This window comes from Cebidichthys violaceus, unplaced genomic scaffold (assembly GCF_023349555.1).
Source record: "Cebidichthys violaceus isolate CVI_PGR_0920_01 unplaced genomic scaffold, fCebVio1.0.p SCAF_14, whole genome shotgun sequence".
NCBI lineage: Eukaryota > Metazoa > Chordata > Actinopteri > Perciformes > Stichaeidae > Cebidichthys > Cebidichthys violaceus.
Genome location: NW_027176307.1, coordinates 420,120 through 440,514, shown reverse-complemented (window position 1 = coordinate 440,514; position 20,395 = coordinate 420,120). Strand labels below are relative to the sequence as shown.

At 36.7% G+C, this 20,395-nt stretch overlaps 1 protein-coding gene across 1 annotated transcript; it reads right to left on the bottom strand.

Moving 5' to 3' along the window:
- Positions 1–1,166: 1,166 nt before the first annotated feature.
- On the bottom strand, positions 1,167–17,634 carry LOC137870896 (phospholipase B1, membrane-associated-like). The gene is made up of 42 exons (XM_068708356.1): positions 17,490–17,634; positions 17,027–17,080; positions 16,227–16,287; positions 16,081–16,115; positions 14,641–14,725; positions 14,501–14,552; positions 14,310–14,390; positions 13,975–14,040; positions 13,827–13,888; positions 13,666–13,741; positions 13,462–13,569; positions 12,393–12,467; positions 11,767–11,838; positions 11,508–11,582; positions 11,348–11,408; positions 10,813–10,871; positions 9,947–10,020; positions 9,749–9,792; positions 9,552–9,660; positions 9,320–9,371; positions 9,136–9,216; positions 8,981–9,046; positions 8,790–8,890; positions 8,607–8,688; positions 8,413–8,517; positions 7,889–7,984; positions 7,695–7,766; positions 7,426–7,503; positions 7,000–7,060; positions 5,132–5,190; positions 4,791–4,858; positions 4,661–4,704; positions 4,146–4,245; positions 3,988–4,039; positions 3,819–3,899; positions 3,650–3,715; positions 3,460–3,554; positions 3,249–3,330; positions 3,058–3,162; positions 2,870–2,965; positions 2,707–2,781; positions 1,167–1,778 (listed from the first exon to the last, which is right to left on the bottom strand). Exons 1-42 carry the CDS (start codon positions 17,542–17,544, stop codon positions 1,515–1,517), a joined length of 3,285 nt encoding a protein of 1,094 aa, XP_068564457.1. The 5' UTR covers positions 17,545–17,634; the 3' UTR covers positions 1,167–1,514.
- Between the last annotated feature and the right edge of the window lie 2,761 nt (positions 17,635–20,395).

The window sequence follows — 20,395 nt, the reverse complement described above, 5'->3', positions numbered from 1 at the left end:
GGGACATTTTTGATTTAAAAGATCTTTCAGGCAAGTGTGAAAGTGAAAAACTGGCATTTTTTGAAAAATAATCAATTCAAATCACTATCAGCCTCCACAAGAAATGTTTGAAAAAGAAAAAATGCCCGAACAAGAGGAATAAACTCTTAATTTAAAGCATAAACCTGTGCAGCCCTCCTTTATTCCTGACGGAGGTGAAAGGGGAGAGAATGCTGACTCAGTGTGTGAGTTTCACTCACATTAGAAGATACCTAAAACAACTCTTTAAATCAAGATGCAAACATGAAAAAAATATGTGAAATGCAAGAAATTAAATTTGTAAAGGTACCAAAACAATTAAAACACGTTTTGATTTTAAAAAAGAAAAAGAAGATCAGATTGATATCCTAAAACAGAGTTCTAAATACCTGTCTAAGTACTGGCTAGATATTTTCAATATATTTTCTTGCATATACAGATCCTGATGTTGAAGTCATTGTAGTGTTATTGCTTGTTGCAGATTTCATAATTAATAATTAATTAAAATTAAATTTATGTAACGTTATTAATAACTGAAAACTTGAAACCCATAAATTAGTATAAAAAGAATGATGGCACTCAGCTTCTGCCATAAGGCACAATTAGTTTAAGTAAGATAATTTAACATTAGATTAAGTTTAGGACGCATAAATTAATAAACAATGAAATAAACAAAGTGAATCGAATGAATAAAGAAGATGATAAAGAATGAAAAACGATGAACCACAAATAAATGAAAAGGATTCCATGTGACCCGGTAGAATCAGTGACTCTCTAAAATCAAATCTGAAGTTAGACAAATTGTCTCATGAATGTGATTTGAAGTTAGCTCATGCATGAGATTTTGAAGGGCTTTCATTTTGAAATGCTACATCAGAATATCCCGGTTCTCTCTGAGTGACACCTTGAGGTGGTCTGCTATTAACCTGAAGTGAAATGATTTTGTAACTATACACTGTTTCCGGTGAAGAATGTAAAGCAATTTCATAGTTCTATTATTAGTTTTTAGCTTTATTAGCTATTTATCTATCTGAGGTTTACTCATTATTTTATCAACTTACTTCAAATCTTAATAATAAATCAATCAAGAGATTACAAAACATCAGTAATGACGATATTGTTTAAAAAGTCAATCAACCATGTTTCCAATGTTGGAGAGATTTTATTCTATCAATAAATAAAAATGAGAAGAGAAATGTACAAAACATCTGGATTAAACAATTACATATGGGATATTTCACAATTTCTGCAGAACGGTGGTTTGGTGGCTAGCACTGTCACCTGCCAAGATGGGTCAGGGTTCAATTCCCGGTCTGGACGACTCTTCTGTGTGGAGATTGCATGTTCTCCCTGTGGCAGTGTGGGTTTTCTCCGATCTAAATAGTCAAGAACTATTCAAGGCAAGTGTAGGAGTCTACCCTCTGCCCTCTGGTGGTAAAAAAAAAGTGCTTGATGCAGCTTTAAGGCTTAAATGCAGCTTGATAACAGCAACTGTATCAAAAAACAGTTCCATTCATTTCTACTGCTTTCTCCACTTTACTTTTACGACGCTGACAGTTGGCGAGAATGAACCAAGCAATACATATGCCAGCCAGTAAACTGACAATTCCCACTATCACTGGCACCCACACGGGCATGGAGGAAGGACACTTCGATACAAGACTCGAGCTGGTGGTAGTAGTGGTGACTGTGGAAGCTGTTGTTGTGGTTACTGGTGGGCTCGGTAGGCTGTTGATCTTAGTGAAGATGAAGGGATTGGCCTATAGGAAACATACCATAGCTCAGTGCAGATATATCAGAAATTAAGAACTTTAAAATATATATATGAAAGAATCTTTGAGAAATTGGGTCCAAATATATTGAACAGTCAACACCACAGAGACCCATATTTCAGTTAAAGGATTCTGGCTTGATGAGTCAAATAATATAAAGTAGTAATAGTAATAGTAGTAATAGTGTTCTATATTAAAAAGCTGAGATATGATGAAATAATTATCCAAATAAATTAATAAATACAGACAAATTATAAAATTGTGGGATAATATAATAAAAGTTGAATTACTTTTATGTCAATTCAGTAGTTTTTATTTCCAAAAAGTCTTTTTCATTCAAGCCATTTTCCCAATTGAATCTTTAATTTCCTAATTTCACATTACTTGGTCAAAACTTTAGGAACTGTTAAAATGAAAAAAATACCTTCTAAAAACTATGTTATTGAAAAAAGATGCAGAATGAAAGTAATCATTATATTTCAGTTTGGTAACAGAAGCATATAGATTTAATCCAATGTAAAACATGGACACAAAAAAACAAAACTAACAAAATACAACAAACTAACAGCATATGATATAAAGTGTTGTCCATAAAACTGAAAGATGTACGGGATACACTAAAAGTTAAAATAACTTATTTCCCTAATTGTTACTTATCATATATGTGAGCTGTGTTTTAAAAATGTATTGGTTTATTCTACAAGTTAACTGTTATAGTTTTGTCTGTATTCTGTCATACTATATTATCATATTTTATTTAGATTATTTTTTCCCAACAGTCTTATTTATTCTATATTCAACAGGTTTTTTTTTCTATAAAACTGAGACTAAACGTTAAAACTCAACTCTGATTAATAAACAAATAGATCTAGTTTGGTGATAGACTAATAACTTGAGTTGTGGGCTCCACACATACCTCAGAGGGACAATGAATCTTGGAGCGGTCATATGTGAAGTTGTTGTAGGTCTGCTTTCTGTCTATGGGCTCCAACTGAAGACAGAAAGAAAAAAATCTGTAAAACCACCAAACAACACTGGTCATTCTGATGCAGTTTGGTACATTACTGCTCCATGCTCACCATGTTATTCCACAAGGCAACAGCCATCTCAGCATGAGCTCGCTCACTTATGTGGAAACAGTCCACAGAGAAGAAACTTGGGTCAACCTCACCGTCCTGGTGAAAGGAGTTGATTATTAACATGGGTATATTTCATCATTTATATCTGGATGCTTGTTTGGATACATTTGTATGTCTCTGTAACTCACTCCAATATGAGGAATGAAGGAATTGTGTAAAAAGGGTTGAAGGACAACAGCAAAATCTTCTTTTCCTTCATAGCGATTTCCAGAAATAAGATGTTGGATCTCAGCCTTGAGGAAAAAAGAGAATTGGAGGAATGACCGAGAGAACCACATTTTGAATGATTTAAATGATTAAAAGAGATCTCTGTTTTTACCTGATACTCGCGATTGATTCGTTTTATCTCTTGAAACTCTGGGGAGTTTTCAGCTGGGTTGATAACGCAGGGACAGCTGGTCCTGTGAAAAAGAGATTCCTGTTCATTATTTTTTTATGAGGAAGGAGCTGATCACAAAACAAAGAATCACAATAAAGAAAAAAGACCAAGATGCCTTGATGTCTAGCTGAAACAGAGAGGCTAAACAAACCTCTGCAAGAGGGAACAGCCTAGCGTGTTCCTCTGAACTGATTTCAATGGATCGATCTGCAAGATTGCCACAAGATTAACCAACAGCCTCGGTACCTAAAGATACAGTGAGAGAGAAAAGACGAAAACATGACACACTTGTACTCATGAGGACAAGAGATGACAATAACTTATAGTGTTTAATATCTCACCTCTTTGTAAAACATGTCCAAACTGAGCATAATATTGTGGCTGTAGTTCTTGGGCGACAGATTATTCTGTAAAGAAATGTGAATTGTTGTTTTTTTTTACTGCAGCTCAGAAACTTACAGGAGAGTGTGGTTATTTATGTACAATTCAAACATTTGAAAGAACACTTACTTGGTCTATGCAGTAATTGCAAAGATCATTTCCTCCAATAAATATTGTCACAAGTTTCCAGTCCTTTTCAAAATTCACGTCCTGCGTATATCATGTGTATAGAATATGAGAAGAGGCAGAAACTATTGAAGCAATCTGATATAATTATTTATCTTTGGGCAAGTCTTACCTTATGTTCTCTCATGGCCTTAATGAGAGCTTGGACTTGTACTGGGATCTCTCTGTAACCCAACGAAAAAGGAAAAGTAAATAGGCGTTGGAGAGGTGACGATGGGTTGTTCAAAAGTGTTTAACCCAGTTGGGGGAAATAAAAGAATATGCACATACGAGGTCTTAGCTCCAGGTACGGCAACGTTAAAGGCCTTCTTTATAGAGCCCTGGCCTGTGGAGAAGCCCTTTAAGGAAGGGTTGAACTTCTTCAAGATGTCTGAGAAGATAAAAAGGAAAAAGGATTGAGTACCAGCTGAGAGGTAGTGCACAGCTGGTTCCTGTCGCGCTGGCAACTGAGTAAAGGTTTTTTCTCCATCTATTCAACTGGTAGCCAGACTACAAGTGAAGCATGTGGTTATAGTGGCACCCATTTAGGTATCTATGCCTAAGAAACAGCAGACATTGGGCCTCATGTAAGAACAGAAGACTATCTTTGTATGACTTGTAGGACAGATCCGGACCGAAAAGAAAATTGTTTCGAAACTGCCGACAGGTTAAAAATGTCTGATACATTTCCAATGCTACAAAGAATGCTCCTCTGCAACATAATGTTGGAGATATTGTTATTCCTGTCACATATAGTGACTCACAGAAACAGAATATTTTCCCCAAACAAAGTGACATAAACTCACTTGGGAGTGTTGTGACCGTCTCCAGAGTTTTATCCCCTCCAATGCTGCAAGAAAACCCAACAAACATCAGCATGGTTTGTAAAATATGATGATTAATGTAAACTTCATTAATGCAACATGCATGTCGAACCTCCATGATACTCCTCTGTAGTCTGTATTGAGGTTAAACAGGTTATTTGCCTTAGCGCCAGTGCCTGCCTGTGAACAGAGAGCCAAAATAATGGGAAAATAAAATAAAAATAATATGCTGCAGATGACAGTGAGACACTGACAAAGATAAGTCTTACATCAAAGGTTAAACACATAAAAGGGATGATCATCACCGGTGCAAGCTATGTGGCTGATAACAAATTGATTAGAGAGATCATTGTTCAATGACACTAAATAGCTGATAACAACAGGTTCACATTTGGTGTTAAACACATTAAGTCTACTGTACTTCTAAATTTGATATTGTGTTACGACACTAACCGTTGCAGAATCTCCCAGTGCTGCCACCACCTTGATGTCTGCTGGTCTCAGCTTGTGAACTAGAGTTAAAGACAAAAAAGAGTTTCAACCTACTGACATCGAGATAAAACCACAAAGATCACGCCTATACAATGTAATATTTAGCATTTAACCATCTCCTAATATGAGCATCTCCTATTTACTGCAGCCCTTTTCCACTCAGATTAAAGCCATTACATGTATAATTTGTTAATTAGTAGACCATTTGTTAAATTATCTTGATGAGACGTTGGCCCAATCCCAATCTCCACACTAACGGACTCACAAACTTTGAGGCGCGCTCCTGCAAAGTCCGTGAGGGTTTAGGGATGTCCCACTGTCAAATCGCCAAGTGTTTGAGGGACAGGGGCAGACATTTTGAGCCCATTATGAACCCTTTCATTAAGGGCAAGGGAATTATCCACAATTCATAGCAATGTGACATTAAACACAGGGTTACCAGTGGAAGCATGGGTATGTAAAAAAGGTAAACAAAGAGGACGGGCACATGTGTGTTCAGCCTGGCAAATTACATTTACTCAGAAACATTACGGATTAAACATGGAACATAAAAACACATGAAATCAGAGGAATGGAAGCAGAGATTATATAACACAGATTTATTCATCAAACATTTCATTTTGTCAATGAAGCTATTTTGACAAAAAATAGCAAATAGATTATTTTAAATGACCTCTCATCTTGTGAGACGTTCAAATCAGGGAGTAAAAAGTATAAAATAAATGCCCACAATTGAGCATTGTATTTTTTTACGTTTTCATGGTAACGTGATATGTTGCAGCAAAGTGCTGTCCCGTTCGTATTTCACACCATTTCAAGCCCTCATAGTCTCTCACACCTCCACCTCAGTCCCTGAGGGTTCCTTAACATCTACATGCTTCCACTAGCTCAGATTATGGAAAACAACAAAGTGTGTTATCATAATTATGCAGACGACACAAATCTACATAACTATATCACATTGCATTGAATAAATCAACAACTGGATGTGCCAGAATTTTCTTCAATTAAACAAAGGTAAAACAGAAGTCATTGTTTTTGGTACCAAGGACGAACGATTGAAAGTCAGTGCTCAGCTTCAACCACTGACGTTAAAAACCACAAACCAAGCCAGAAATACCTGAAGAACATATCAAGGATTAGAGGATTTATGTCTCAACGGGATTTGGAAAAACTTGTCCATGCATTTATCTTCAGTAGACTGGACTACTGTAACGGTGTGTTCACAGGTCTCTGTAAGAAGTCAATCAGAAAGCTGCAGCTGATTCAGGTCTGCTGAGACTCTCAGCTCCTTTAAATCAAGATTGAAGACTTTTCTGTTTGCTGCTGCCTTTAATTGAACCAGATTACGTTTTGTCTCTCCCACTCAGGAGGGCCCATAAGCAGTCCACGCACAAGGTCATGACAACTTGGAATGCACTGAGGTGGGAGGGACCGCAAGGATATTTATCAATTTCCTGCATTTCTGCATTTTACTACTGTATTTTATTTTCTTACACTGCTTTTTAGTGTTTTAATGAATGTTCTTAATTGTTTTTAAATCTCCTTTTCTTTTGCCTTATGTGTTGATGCTTTTAATGGTTTTATGTGAAGCACTTTGAATTACCTTGTTGTTGAAATGTACTATATAAATAAACTTGCCTTGTCTTAGGGCGGACATTGGGATTGGCCCATTGACACAATCCAGGTGACTATTGGTGCAGTTGATATCAGCCCTTTCATTCTTAGTGTCACTAGTGTGCATAGCTGTCTTTGTTTCTGCTTTTCAGATGAAAGAGGACATTGAAGCTCATATCGACTGTCTACTGGTAATGCAGAGTCTGTCTCACCTGAAGTTGGCAAAGTGTCAGACGGAGCAATGTCCACACAGGAGAAATCTCTCCCCCAGTTCTAAAATAGAGAAAAATGCCCAAAGGAAGTCCCCAGAGCCAGAGGCCACGTTTTTATACCGCTTTATTTGTGCAACCAAAAATCACAAACTCAAAGATGTTCATTTTATAATCATATAAAACAGATGATAAACGTAAGACATTTAAGTAGCTGCAACCAGAGAATGTTTTGAATTTTTCCTTGATGAAAGACTTAAAAATTATTTATCGATGATAAAATTAGCTGAGGATTTATGTTCTATTGATTAATCAACTAACTGTTTCAACACTATCTGAGTTTCTGTGAAATGTTAGCTTCACTCAGGCCTTTAGTTAATCAATCATATTCCATTTGTACAAGAAGTCAGATAGAGAGAACATGCTTACTGTGATAGGTCCTGGTGTTGGAGGAGGACCAGCATACGTGTAATTGCTGTTGTTATAGGTCCGGATGTATGGTGAAGTCTGCAGACAAAGGAGAGGACTTACATTACATGATGGCCTCAAATATAGAGAACTGAAGTACATTCAGAAATATGATATACTTTTCATAACAGAAGCATTATGAATTTATAGCATGTTCCTCACTGGGTTTAAAAAAAACACATTCACCAACATATAAAGCACTGGCTCTATATTTAATCACGATTTCCCACCTTGGTTGGACATTTCAGTTCAGTGTCTGCAGAAAAATCCTGTAATGTAGTCTTATTGCCCAGAGGTTCCAGCTGGGAAAACATGAGCAAAAACGCTTTTCCTTAAAACTCTAGTATAAGAAGGGAAGCAGGGATTATTCTGTATATATACTGTATATACTGTATATATTTATATAATATATATAAATACTTACCATGTTGTTCCATAGGGAGCGAGCCATCAGCGTCTGGGCCCTCTGGCTGAGATGGAAGCAGTCAGCGCTGAAGAAGGAGCGATCAGCACGGCCATCCTGTGGAGAAATTACACAATATGTATGAACTTTAAGGATTACTGACTATTATTTCTATATTTAGTAAGGAAAAGGAAAAGAAAAGTAGTTGACTTTATGACTTTGAAGCTTGTGTCCTTAAATTCAGTGCCATTATAGATATAATAGCTGACCCCCAAATAGTTCCTTACTATACTTTTTGTCATTGAAAGCCAGGTTCTCAAATTTAACTTTATTATTATCTAGTTAATTTCCGAGTCATGCTAGCTGTTTCCCAGTCTCCAGTCTTTGTGATAACATATGCTAAAATTCTGCTAAACACTGTATACTATAGAATATATACTGTTATGATTCTGGTGCTAAGCCTGTGGTTATGTATTGGATAAAGTAATGGGACTATACTCCCATCTGTGCAGTCCACATATAAAAGACAGAGCTTTGTTACTGACCGGCAGTTTGGGGACGATGGTGTTTCTGAAGAAAGGCTGGACGACCACAGTGAAGTCTGAGCGAGTGTCGTACCGGTTTGACTCCACAAGATCATGCAGTAAACGCTTAAAGAAAGAAAGAGAAGGTCTCAACGCCTAAAGGTGAACTGGACTGTTTAATATTCTTAGTCTGTTTTTTGGGGAGTCTTTCCTACCTGATAGCCTCTATTGATGTCCTCCACCATTTGCAGAGCTTTAGAGTCGGGCTTTGGCAAGATAACACAAGGACACAGAATACTGGCAAAGGAGGGACAACAAGTCGTTTATACCACTGTTCATGATCATTTATTAGATTATATCGGTGAGAATTTGAAAAGGCAGATAAAAGTGACACTCACTTTACCAGCCAAGTTGGACATTTAAGTGAAGCGTCAATGTGCATTTCTCTCAGAGGGGTTATATGGAGAGGCTCTATTAAATTCACCAGAGCTCGGGGCACCTGACAGAGACAAGCTCAGTTAAAGCTCATAAACAATCAACCGGACCAACAGATGTCTGGAAATGTAGCCGCATGTCTGTTAATCTCTACCTCTTTGTGCAGATAATCCAGGCTGTCTCGAACATTACGAATAAAATTATCTTCAGAGTAAAGTAGCTGTCAATAAAAGGAAAACATTTTCACATCGTGTCTTTTGGCCCCTCCATGAAACAACTGAAGAATTATCTCTCCACACTAGTACTTACAGAGTTGTAGCAGTGGTCACAGACGTCATTTCCACCAATAAAAAGGCTGATCACCTTCCAATCTGATTCAAAATTGATTCTCTGCACAAGAAACAAGAATGTGAGGGGATGTAGGATGTAGGGATTATAGTGGAGTTGGCAAATTTAAAATAGGTAAAGAATAAATATAAACTTGTAAACTTACAGAGTCATTCTTCATCTTTGCCACCAGGGCTTGCACCTGTGGTAGGATGCTCCTTCAAACACAACAAATATCACAATTAAATGGCAAATATTTTCATCAGACAATTAAAATCACATTTATCTTAACAAATATACCGTATATTCATTTAAATTCTACTTTCTTCTAACTTTTTATGAAAATCAATTTGATAAAATAATGTTGTTAACAGCTTTGATCCTCTGATAGGACTCACTTGCTCTTAGCTCCAGCTACAGCCTGGTTGAGGAAAGCCTGAGGAGTGTGCTGCTTGCCCATGCCAACAGAATAGCCCGTCAGGTTGTGGTTGAAATATTTTAAGATGTCTGTTATAACAAAGTAAATAACAATAAAAATCCCACAACAACAAAGCCTAACTTTATGTTATTTGATTGAACCATTAAGAAGACTCACTGGGCAGCGTGGTTACAGTTGTGAGGTTTTCATCTCCACCAATACTGCAAAAAACATATACTATAATGTTGAAATTATGACTTAAAATTACTTTCCAACTAAAGAAATGGATGGTCATCGAACCACATTCATACCAACACTGCAAAACATATAACAAAAGCATTATTTTGCGATGTTTTGTGATAATTGGGGAGTTACCTCCAGGATAAACCTCTGTACTGACTCAGCACATCCAGGATGTTATTGGGGCTGGAGGCGATACCGTTCCCTGCCTGACGGATAGACCAGGACAGTGTTTCAGTAACATGATGAAACAAGACACAAGTTCTCCATATTTTCCAGTAAACCAGTATATCAGGCTCTTCTCTTACTTTAGATTTTAAAGATGTGTTACTATTGTACTAGTTGTACTTTCCATTTCTCTAATCTGATTATCTTGTAAATATCTACCAAGGCCTTGAGATCTTTGGGCTGTTCACACATTTAAGACAACTGTTATGTAATTATGTCAGACTATTTTCATTGTTGATCCATATCATTTATTTTCAATCAATCGAATAGATTCTAATACAGCTAACTAATTGTAGCAATTAGACATTCCAATTTCATCCGGCAGCATTTGATGTGGTTCAGATATAAATGTCAGGTCATTCAATGTTTATCAGAATTCATACAGATCATCTATAATAATACACATCCATCTGTTGTATCTTTGCAATACTATCTGCTGTTCTCATGCACATTTCAGACTCTTTTTATCTGTATATACAACTATTTACACATCTATCTCTAAATTACATGAGTAGCCTTTACTTCTTATTGTGGGTAAAAATATATCCAACGTACAGTTATTGTAGTTAGCTCTAGTTTGAGCTACTAATATGCAGTATTTTACTTGTCATTGTACACTGCATGAATACTATGTTACATCTAAAGATTATGGTCCTACTTCTAGGATCTATTCTCAGTTTTTATTTTACATATTTAATTCTTCTTGATACTTTAGATTATAAGGCTTGTACTTTACTATAACCTTTCTATCCACTAATGACAAAATGACTCACTGTCAGAGAGTCTCCCACAGCAGCCACCACTTTGATATCTCCAGGCCTGAGTTCATGGACTGGGAAAATAAAGGAGACAAGTCAAGACGGTAAAGGTTCTAAACTTAACAAGTTAGACAACACGAGACTTTCAGAGAGACTGTAATGTCGTATAATACTGATATAATATGTGTAATTATAATAATATAGCAATAAAACTAGTTAGAAATGCAGTATAGTAGGACAAACATACAGTAGTATTTGAAAGAAATAGTAGATTATCAGAAGCAATTTCACATAATACAAAAATGACTTAAAACATTCTTTAAACAGAGATCGGCAAAAGACTAGGATGATAAATTAATATGCAGATTATTGACATGAAAAGAAAAAAATATATATAAAGTGTGTTGTCAATTTTGTATGTCAATGTGATGCCTTTGTTTTGTATTTTCATCTGTTCATGTGTCATGTAAATACATATTTTAAGTAAAAAAGAAAGACAGAATCTGATAAATAAATGCCTAACATGTAAGTGTAAACCATCTTACTGCACCTGAGGTGGGTGTGGAGGGTGAGGGACTGAAGTCTTCACAGGGCATCGCTGTGCCTGTAAACTGACCGCACACACGAAGCAGATCCACAGTCAGAACTAACCAGGAAGCGTACAACGCTGCCAACACCTCCATTTGGGCTCAACACCACACTATACTCACTGGGCGGAGGAGAGGAGAGACATCACTGTGGTGATAAGAAGGAGAGTTTCCCTCCGTCCTCAGGAAGGGTCGGTCCTATGGGAGGGAGGCAGATAGCCGGAGAGAGGAGGAGGGATAAAATGAAAAAGAGGAAGGTTATGAAACTGTAGAATATTAGCTTGGAACACGGAAACCTATTTTCAAGTACAGTACATCTAATAGAGCATCTAAACATGCTGATATAACTACATGTGTGTGAGATTGTTTCACAGTTACTAACCTCAGTTGGACAAAGCGATGCAATGATATTTCCATTGTCTTCTGTGTTATGTTGGCCACTTATGGGCTGCCGCTGAAAGACAGAAAACTCATTGTCTTCATGTTTACGACAGCGAGAACAAAGACTCTGAATGTTTGTGTATATGTGTGTGTAGTGGTGGAATGTAACTAAGAACATATACTCAAGTACTGTACTTTCAGTACTTTTCTGTACAAATTCAAGGTACTTAGACTTTACTTGAGTATTCACATTTTATACAACTTCACACTTCTACCCACAAATATTATACTTTTTATACTTTTATACAGCTTTAGTTACTTTTCAAAGTTACAAATTTCCATCCCCTTGCTGCCCAGTGAAAACCATCTCCTAAATTGGTGATTATGAATCAGATTTCTTCTGATAAACTGAATGATTAAGTCTGCCTTTATGGATTGAGAACATTCTCCTACTTCCCTAGCTTAATAATCTATTCAGAAAGTGATGCTATACAAACATATAATGATCTTATAGAATATAATGCATGGTATTAGTACTTTTCCTTGAGGAAAGGGTCGCTGTGCTTGTGAGTCTGTATGAGAAAGAAAGAGAGTGCGGGAGGTTGACTAGATCGCTGTAGGCCTCACCAGGTTTGTCCACATCTGCAGCATCAGTTTATCAGCTTGTTGTGCTGCTTGTGGCTCAGAGAGAGGCTCCCCACTCTGATAAAAAACATTTAAAAAAACATCATTGTACTGTACATTAGATACAGAAAGTACATTTTCAGTCAGATAACCAAGACTCTGTATATGTTACTGTCACAAACTGCATGCAGGATTCTTGGATTATTTTTTCTTTTACAAACATACAGAGCACCAGTACACGTGTATATATAGCGACTGCAAGTTGTTAGCACACTAGAGGTGGTCGCCTCCTTTGTGTTGTGTTTTAACAGGTGAAGTCAGTGGGTTTTGTTTTCATTTTAGTTTCGCTCAGCCAGCATGGTAGTTGTATGGCTGTGATCCTGCGGTGATAGGAAGTTAATTAGGTTATATTTATTACTTCGATACAGATGCAATTTTCTAAATTGTGTCATTTTGTATCTGTTTACTGACGTTTTTGAAACCCACTCATCTGCTTCTAAACAATAAATGGTGTTTAGACAGCCTGATTGCATTAGTGTTGTGTTGCTCCCCTTAACCCTAGTTTTTCTGTATTGTAACATAAATGGATAAATAAAAAAGCACATACAAAAGCGAGTAACCCAGTAAACAATTAAATGGAATTAAAAGAAAAAGGGTTTTACATTTTATATCAAATGTAAATCCAAACAAGAACTTAGTTGGTCCAAAACAACGTCTCTTGAGTTGATCCCATCTTCACAAATGCCCTTTATTTTGCTGAGCATAGACTCAAGATATTATCTGCTCTGCTTTAGTTTTAGCCCTTAAAATAGCAAACTTTTTTTCAAACTATATGTTGACATGTCACAGTAGGAAAGGGGCTTAAGTTATAACAAGATGGTTGAATCTTGTTTGGCTGCCTCAGTTTCAGGGTCCTGGTATCTTTCATGGCTTTCTAAGAGAACTGAATAGCACAAAGCTATGTCAATGTTAATAGTAACACATGTGCTTCTCCTGATTTGAAGAGTCTAAACGTATTAAACGATTAACAAGGGATACAAAATGGGATACAAAATGGTGCAAGTGAACTCACAGAGACGGAAGAAGGGCCTGTGATGAAAGGTGTGTCCTGCACAATGACAGTGAAGTCCTCTCTGTCACCGTACCAACGCCTCTTTATCATGAGCTCATCCAAAGACTCCTGCTCAGTGAAAAGGAGTTGAAAAGAACATTTCACAGCAGCTAAAAAAAAACTGAATGAAGCTATCAGATATTCTGATGTGAATAATCGACAAACCTGCAGAGCATGACTCAGCATGGCCCTCTGAAGTCTGGCTTCTCCTTCATTATTGATCTCCATGCATCCAAACATCCTGTCAGTATAACAGATTTGCTCGTCAAAACCTAATATGTATATTACTATTCAGAGAAGAATTCTAATTTTACAAATTAACTCACTTGTTGTGGAAATTGTCACGCTCTCCATCCCACAATGCAACACTGACGATGGCTCGCTTCAGCTGCGTAAAACATGTCAATTGTGTAAATATCAGCAATGCAGTTCTAGCTACTGAATGAAAAATACTGTACGCAATCTGAAATATACCTGCGAGTGCAGCAGCTGCAGAGCGTCATCCACCTCTTCAACCACGGCTTTGATAACAGGCTGAAACTTCACACAAACACAACAGTTTGTGACTTCAGTAAGCTTTATAACAATCCATCGCGCATCGATTATTTCCCTGCCTTGTTTAAGCTCTCATGGTTTGTTCTATTGTAGCTTTGTGTGATATGTGATAAACATCAAGTTCATTATTTAAGTTATAATTTGGACTCCAGTGTTTGATGCAACAACAGTTTCAAGAAACAGCTCTGAAAATATATCTATTTTTCCGTAACAATAGTTTTGTAACATCAATATTAAAGTATTTTGCTGTTCACCTGCTGCTGCTCACAGGCACAGAGCTGATCCACCTGAGCAAAGAGAAGGACCAGCTTCCAGTCTCTATCCAAATCAATGACCTGTAGCAGCAAAAAAAACAAAAAATCATCAGGAATTATTTTCCTTTTTGATTATCTAATCGTTTTTTTTATCCTTTAAGATGGGAGTGCAGACACTGGAGCACCTCTACCTGACTGTTTTGGAGGGAGAGGGACACTTCCTTTGCCTGCTCCACCAGCGAGCTACAACAAGGAGAAAACAACAAATCATTAGAAGCAGCGAGAGTCATTGGTACCATATTTCTCATGTTCCGGAAGTCGCTGTCTGTACCTGTGTTGAACAAACTGAGGGGCATACAAGTTTGTTTCATCTGAAAGAGTACTGATGAGGGCAGGATTGAACAGTGTCATCAGCTCTGATGGAGAGACAATAACACAAGTTTAACTTCAACACCCAGAGCTTCTTTCCCCACATGGCTTGTAGGTGAAACCACAGCAGAGCTCAATCAATTTCTACATTAGCAAAGTAGTCAAATGACAGAAAAATTGATCTGCAACTATAATGATATTTTATCAGTCGTTTTAAGAAACCACAATATAGGATTCGTCTGCATCCAGCGGTGAAGATGCAGATTGCAACCAACTGAAACCGACGCAAAAACATTAAAATGGCAAGGAGGCTATCTAGTACCAACGTTTGGTTTGTCCTTTCTGGGCTACTGTAGAAACATGCTGTCCGGCTGCATGAAGAGGAGCCGCTCCGTATATAGATAGGGTTCTTAATTTCAGCTGATTATACACTAAAGAAAACCTACTTATTAATATTATATTACATTTCTGCTAATAGATAAATGTTATACACTGTACATTTAAACCATTTATAGTAAAAAGGACCAACATTTACTGGTTCTAACTTTCAACAAATAAATATTTGCTGGTTTTATTGCTAGATACCAAAAACAGAAAATCGTTGTAGATTGGACTGCAAAACAAGTTGTTCAGACATTTCTTTTTACAATGTTTCAGTGATCAAACAATTATTCAATGAATATAGAAGATAATAAGCAGATTAATTGATCATAAAAAAACAGACAGATAAGTTGACGTGAATATGAAGATAATACTTTTCAAGCTTTTAAACAACATTAGTGACATCCAGACATGTTTACACTCTTACATATGCAACAATTGATTACAAGCCACCACATATTTAATCTATAAACTAAACACTAATTTGACAATAGAATAAATATATTAATTCCAATAAAACAATATATTGCTGAAAAAATTACAACATTTCAGAAATGTTTAATCCCACTTCGATTAACAACTGTACATTTCCTGATTTGTGTCAGACAGTATTTTATCTCTATCAAGCACAGAACATTATATTTCATGAATGGCTTTCAAAAAAGATAACAGACCACAGGCCTGGTGGTGTGTGGCAAGCGTGTCGGAGCTCATTGTTTCAAATGATCCCAATCAGTGTAGATATCAAAGATACTGCACAGTGGTGTAATAAAAGCTCATATCAACCTCTTCAGGTGACTTACACCGTGTATTATTTATCAATAATAGGGAAAGCTACATTTTGATTTTATCACCAGCCGAGTTATTAAAGCTTTCCAATCAGGCCTGTTTATTAATGGCAGCGTAAAGAATGAGAGTGAATTAATTAACTTTTTAACAGAATTAAGTAAACTATCCAAGAAACATTTGGCTTGAAGTCCAGTGAACACTACAAACAACAAAATACAACTTTGAATGTTACCTGTGAGACTTGATACCACCGTAGTCAGCTCAGTGCTGCAGGAGAAGAAAAGACCACGGGTTAATTCTGAGTCTGCATTGTTGAATTTTAACTTCATGGTGCAAATATCACTTCATGGGCGAAAGTGACTGGTGACCTGTGCTCACCTATGCATGTGAAGCCCAATGAAGGAAAGCACAGCCACGTCTGAGGGCTTAACGCTGTTGACTTGAGAGGAAGAAAGGCTTTTAAATTGAAGCACAGAGCTGAGGCACATGGGAATTTGCTATGTTGTAAATCAGAAGTGAAATGAGTTTGTAGTGAACAGAAAAAGAGTTGATAAGCTGTTTGGGATTTTTAGTATTCAGATGATTTACTTCAGTAAAAGAAAGAATATAAGTAAAAGTCCTGCAGAGAAAATGTTTCTTGAGTAAAAGTATGTAAGTTTTATCAGCAAAATGTAATTAAGTGTATTTGAGTAATGTAGATAGTATGACAAATACATATGGAGTAGTAAAAAACAAAACAACATTAAAACAATAATAAAAAACAATATTTCCCTCAGAATTGCAGTGGAGTGGAAGTATACAGTTTAATGGAGTATATCAAGAGTGTAGCATTCCTTCTTTTACTGAAGTAAATCAACAGAACACAGATTATCAGTTCTTTTGCTATCCACTACAAACACATTTCTTTTCTGATTTACAACATGAAATGGAAACACTCAATTTAAGTACAAGTAGTTAAAATGTGTACTTAATACAGAATAAATATATTCAAGTTAAATTTGACCACTGATGTATTTGCTGGTATAGAATAGTCGTTGATATACTGTAATACTGAATATTACATTGAAAATACACCCTTAAAATCAATAATGAAGTTGCTGTAACTCAAATGCATAAATCAGAAAATCAACTGAACTTGTAGCCATTAATATTAGAGGGGATCTAATAATCTGATTTACCATTTGAAGGGGGCGGCTGAGAGGGAAACATCTGAGTGCAAGGCAGTCCGGTTACTGAAATGAGAAAGAATACACCATTATAAACATACATATATATTATATACAGATATATCATAGTGGATTCAATATGATTTTTAACAGCGGAACAGCAGGCAGGGTATTAAAATGTGCCTGTTGAGCAAGACACATGTATTGATATTCTGTATAAATATTCTTCTTCTTCCAACTTGAACTTCACATTTTTCGTTTTTCAATTTTCATTTTTTCATTTCAAAATAGGTAGTGAACTAAAGAACCATCAAATCAACCCCTCAAATGATCCTTAACAAGTTTTTACTGCTTGATTTCTAATGTTTAGATCCTCGATTGTAGTTTAAAACAGTGACGATCAGTTTCTCCTTTCAGATTTTAAAAACTGCAGTAGAGTGGCATGAGCACTAAATAAAGTAAACAGTATAGAGACCTTTGCTCCATGTGAGCCCCAGGACTGTGATCAGGACCAGCTGTGGAAGCGTCATCTCTCTTGTTTTCTCAGATTGTGTCCTCGTGGATCTTTTCTGCCGCTTTTCTTTCCTCTCTGCTCTCTCTCTGTTTGGTGGTCAGTCGGTCTTTCTATGCGATTATCAGTTATATCTGGTCAGCATAACTGATAATGACAAATCATAAATGTGCACAGAGGGGAGGGACTGGCCTCCTTGTCCAAAGGACACAGCCATAAGGTTTTACAATGAAACAATGACACTGATAATGAAACCTTTACTGTAATAATGAGTGAGAGTGAACTCCAGGGTGTTAATGGCATTCTATGTTTAGACTATCTGAGGGTTTTTTCTAAATCTATTAATATAATTTACCACATAATAACATTACTGAAACATGACTCTAAGTTCTCATAGCATGTTACCAAATGAAATCCGCAGCTGCACCGTAATATACTACTACTACTACTGGGAAAACGGCCATAATCAAGACAATTAGAGTTGCAAAAAGAGATAACTTTAAGGCTCAAGCATTTATCTGCTAAAACTAATACATTATCGGTTGTGCTGTTAGACAGAGAAGCAAGTAAAGACTTTTTCTATTGGTTTAACAAGTGTAAAATTAAAAAAAACACTGTTCTATAGTTACAATCACATCTGCACATCTGCATCTAGTCTTCAGTGTTAAAACTGTGTAATTGTAACTTTTGTAATGATTCAGGCTCACCATCCCACAGTGGTGAAGACACACAGTTATCTTTGAAACTTAATGCAAATTTCAATCAGATTGCTTCTGTTAATATAGTCTCGACACACATTGCTCACATCCACTCTCACATCTGTACAGTAAATATGTAGCTGGAGCCAGCAGCCACTTAGCTTAGCATAAAGACTAGGGGGTATGTAACTGTAAGACATTGTGCTGGGGATGTAAGTGTCTGAGTCAGTGGGGGTCCCGGGCTTTATTGATGAGCCCAACTGCAGAAGGGAAGAAACTGTTTTTGTGGCGTGAGGTTTTGGTCCTCCTGCCAGAGGGAAGGGACTCGAAGAGTTTGTGTCCAGGGTGAGAGGTGTCGGCTTCAATCGTTCTTGCCCGCCTCAGGGTCCCGGAGGTGAACAAGTCGTGGAGGGACGGCAGATTGCAGCCAATTACTCTCTCAGCAGAGCGAATGATACGCTGCAGTCTGCTCTTGTCCTTGGCAGTGGCTGCAGCGTACCAGACTGTGATGGAGGAGGTGAGGATGGACTCAATGATGGCTGTGTAGAAGTGCACCATCATTGTCTTTGGAAAAGATTATCTTGGTTATTACCAGAAATAGTTGTAGCTATCTCTTTTTTTAGAAGAATTTATGAGTTCAGTGGTGAAAAACAACAAATTTCCCCCCAACCATGCTCCCTGTTGGCTTCATGTCAAAATGAGTTAAATACATTTGGTATAGAGTGGAATGTCTACTCACACTAAGATTATTAAAGAAAACGGGTTGACAGAAACAGTGACAGGACTAGAAAAAGCATTTGAAAATTTGGTTTTAAGTTTATGAGTGCAGTATATTTCAGAATTGGGTGGAAAGACGGTGTCCAATGAGTTGCTTGTGTTACACTAACTCCCTACTGAACCAGATGTGGGTTTTTATATATGATTCAATAAAAAATGTGTGTATATATATATCCACTTATTTATTTGGATACGGTGGAGATGACCTAAATGTTCATACACACTCTGCATGAAAATGTTGTACTTACTTATATATTTATGCAGCAAAAGGAACTTGCTCTTTTTTACACAACAGTGGTTTTCAGTGTCGTAAAGTTTGACTATCTCTTATCTCTTCTCTGATTAGAGGTGGCCAAGAAGTTAAGAAGTTAAGAAGTTAAGAAAACAACTCTTTTTACTACAGCTACTACTGTTTTTGTGTAATAAAGTACAGACATTAACACCGCCTCTAATCTTGCCAGCATTAGTACTTTACTAATTGTTTTGGACAGCTGAACACAGTCACGTACTGTACCAGTTTACAAGCTGAAGTTCAGTTTGTACTGAAACATGTGCAGTTATGATCTCTTCATCAGAATCAGAATCAGCTTTATTGGCCATGTATGCATACGCATACAAGGAATTTGACTCCGGTTTTCACTTTGCTCACAATGTTCATCCACAAGTTTACAATTTAAACAAGAAAAATATAAAAAATAAAACACAAAATAAATAGAACAGATGTAAGTATAAACATTTAATGACAATGTACAAAATAAATATATATCCAGAAGTATATATATATATATGAACATAAACCTATACAACAACAATGACAATGGAATTGAGGTGAAAGTGGAGGTAATAATGGCCTTGATGGTCTTTGTCTCTAACCGAAGACTCGTCTCCAATCATGATTACTGTAATACAGATAAGAGGTTGTACTGCCTTTAAAGTCTTTTATCTTCCGTCAAGGACATCAACTCTGCATGACCAGCTTGCTGAAGCATGGCTTTTATCTCCCCGATCTACACTAATCTTTGAACAGGCTTAGATGGGCTGAACAGTTTGTGCTAGAGTTACAATCCTGCCCCTGTCCTGACTGTACAAAACAATTAAAAACTGATGGGAACTGGGCGTGAATCACTTCCTTCTTTGTCTCAAGAAAAGGTGCAACAGACAGGATTTTCATTCCAGAGCTTAAAAGATCTGATCACAAACAAGGCTGGTATACAGAGAAAAAGATGGTGGACGCTTTATTCTTTCCTCAGTCAAGTCTGTTGGAGTTTCTTTGTATTTGAATGTTTGCCATGTATCACGAGTTACATCACATTGTCTTGATTTAGTTTATCATAGCTGTAAAGTTAATCGGTTACTTGATTGCAGGATTTTTTTTATAGAACATGACGATAAGTA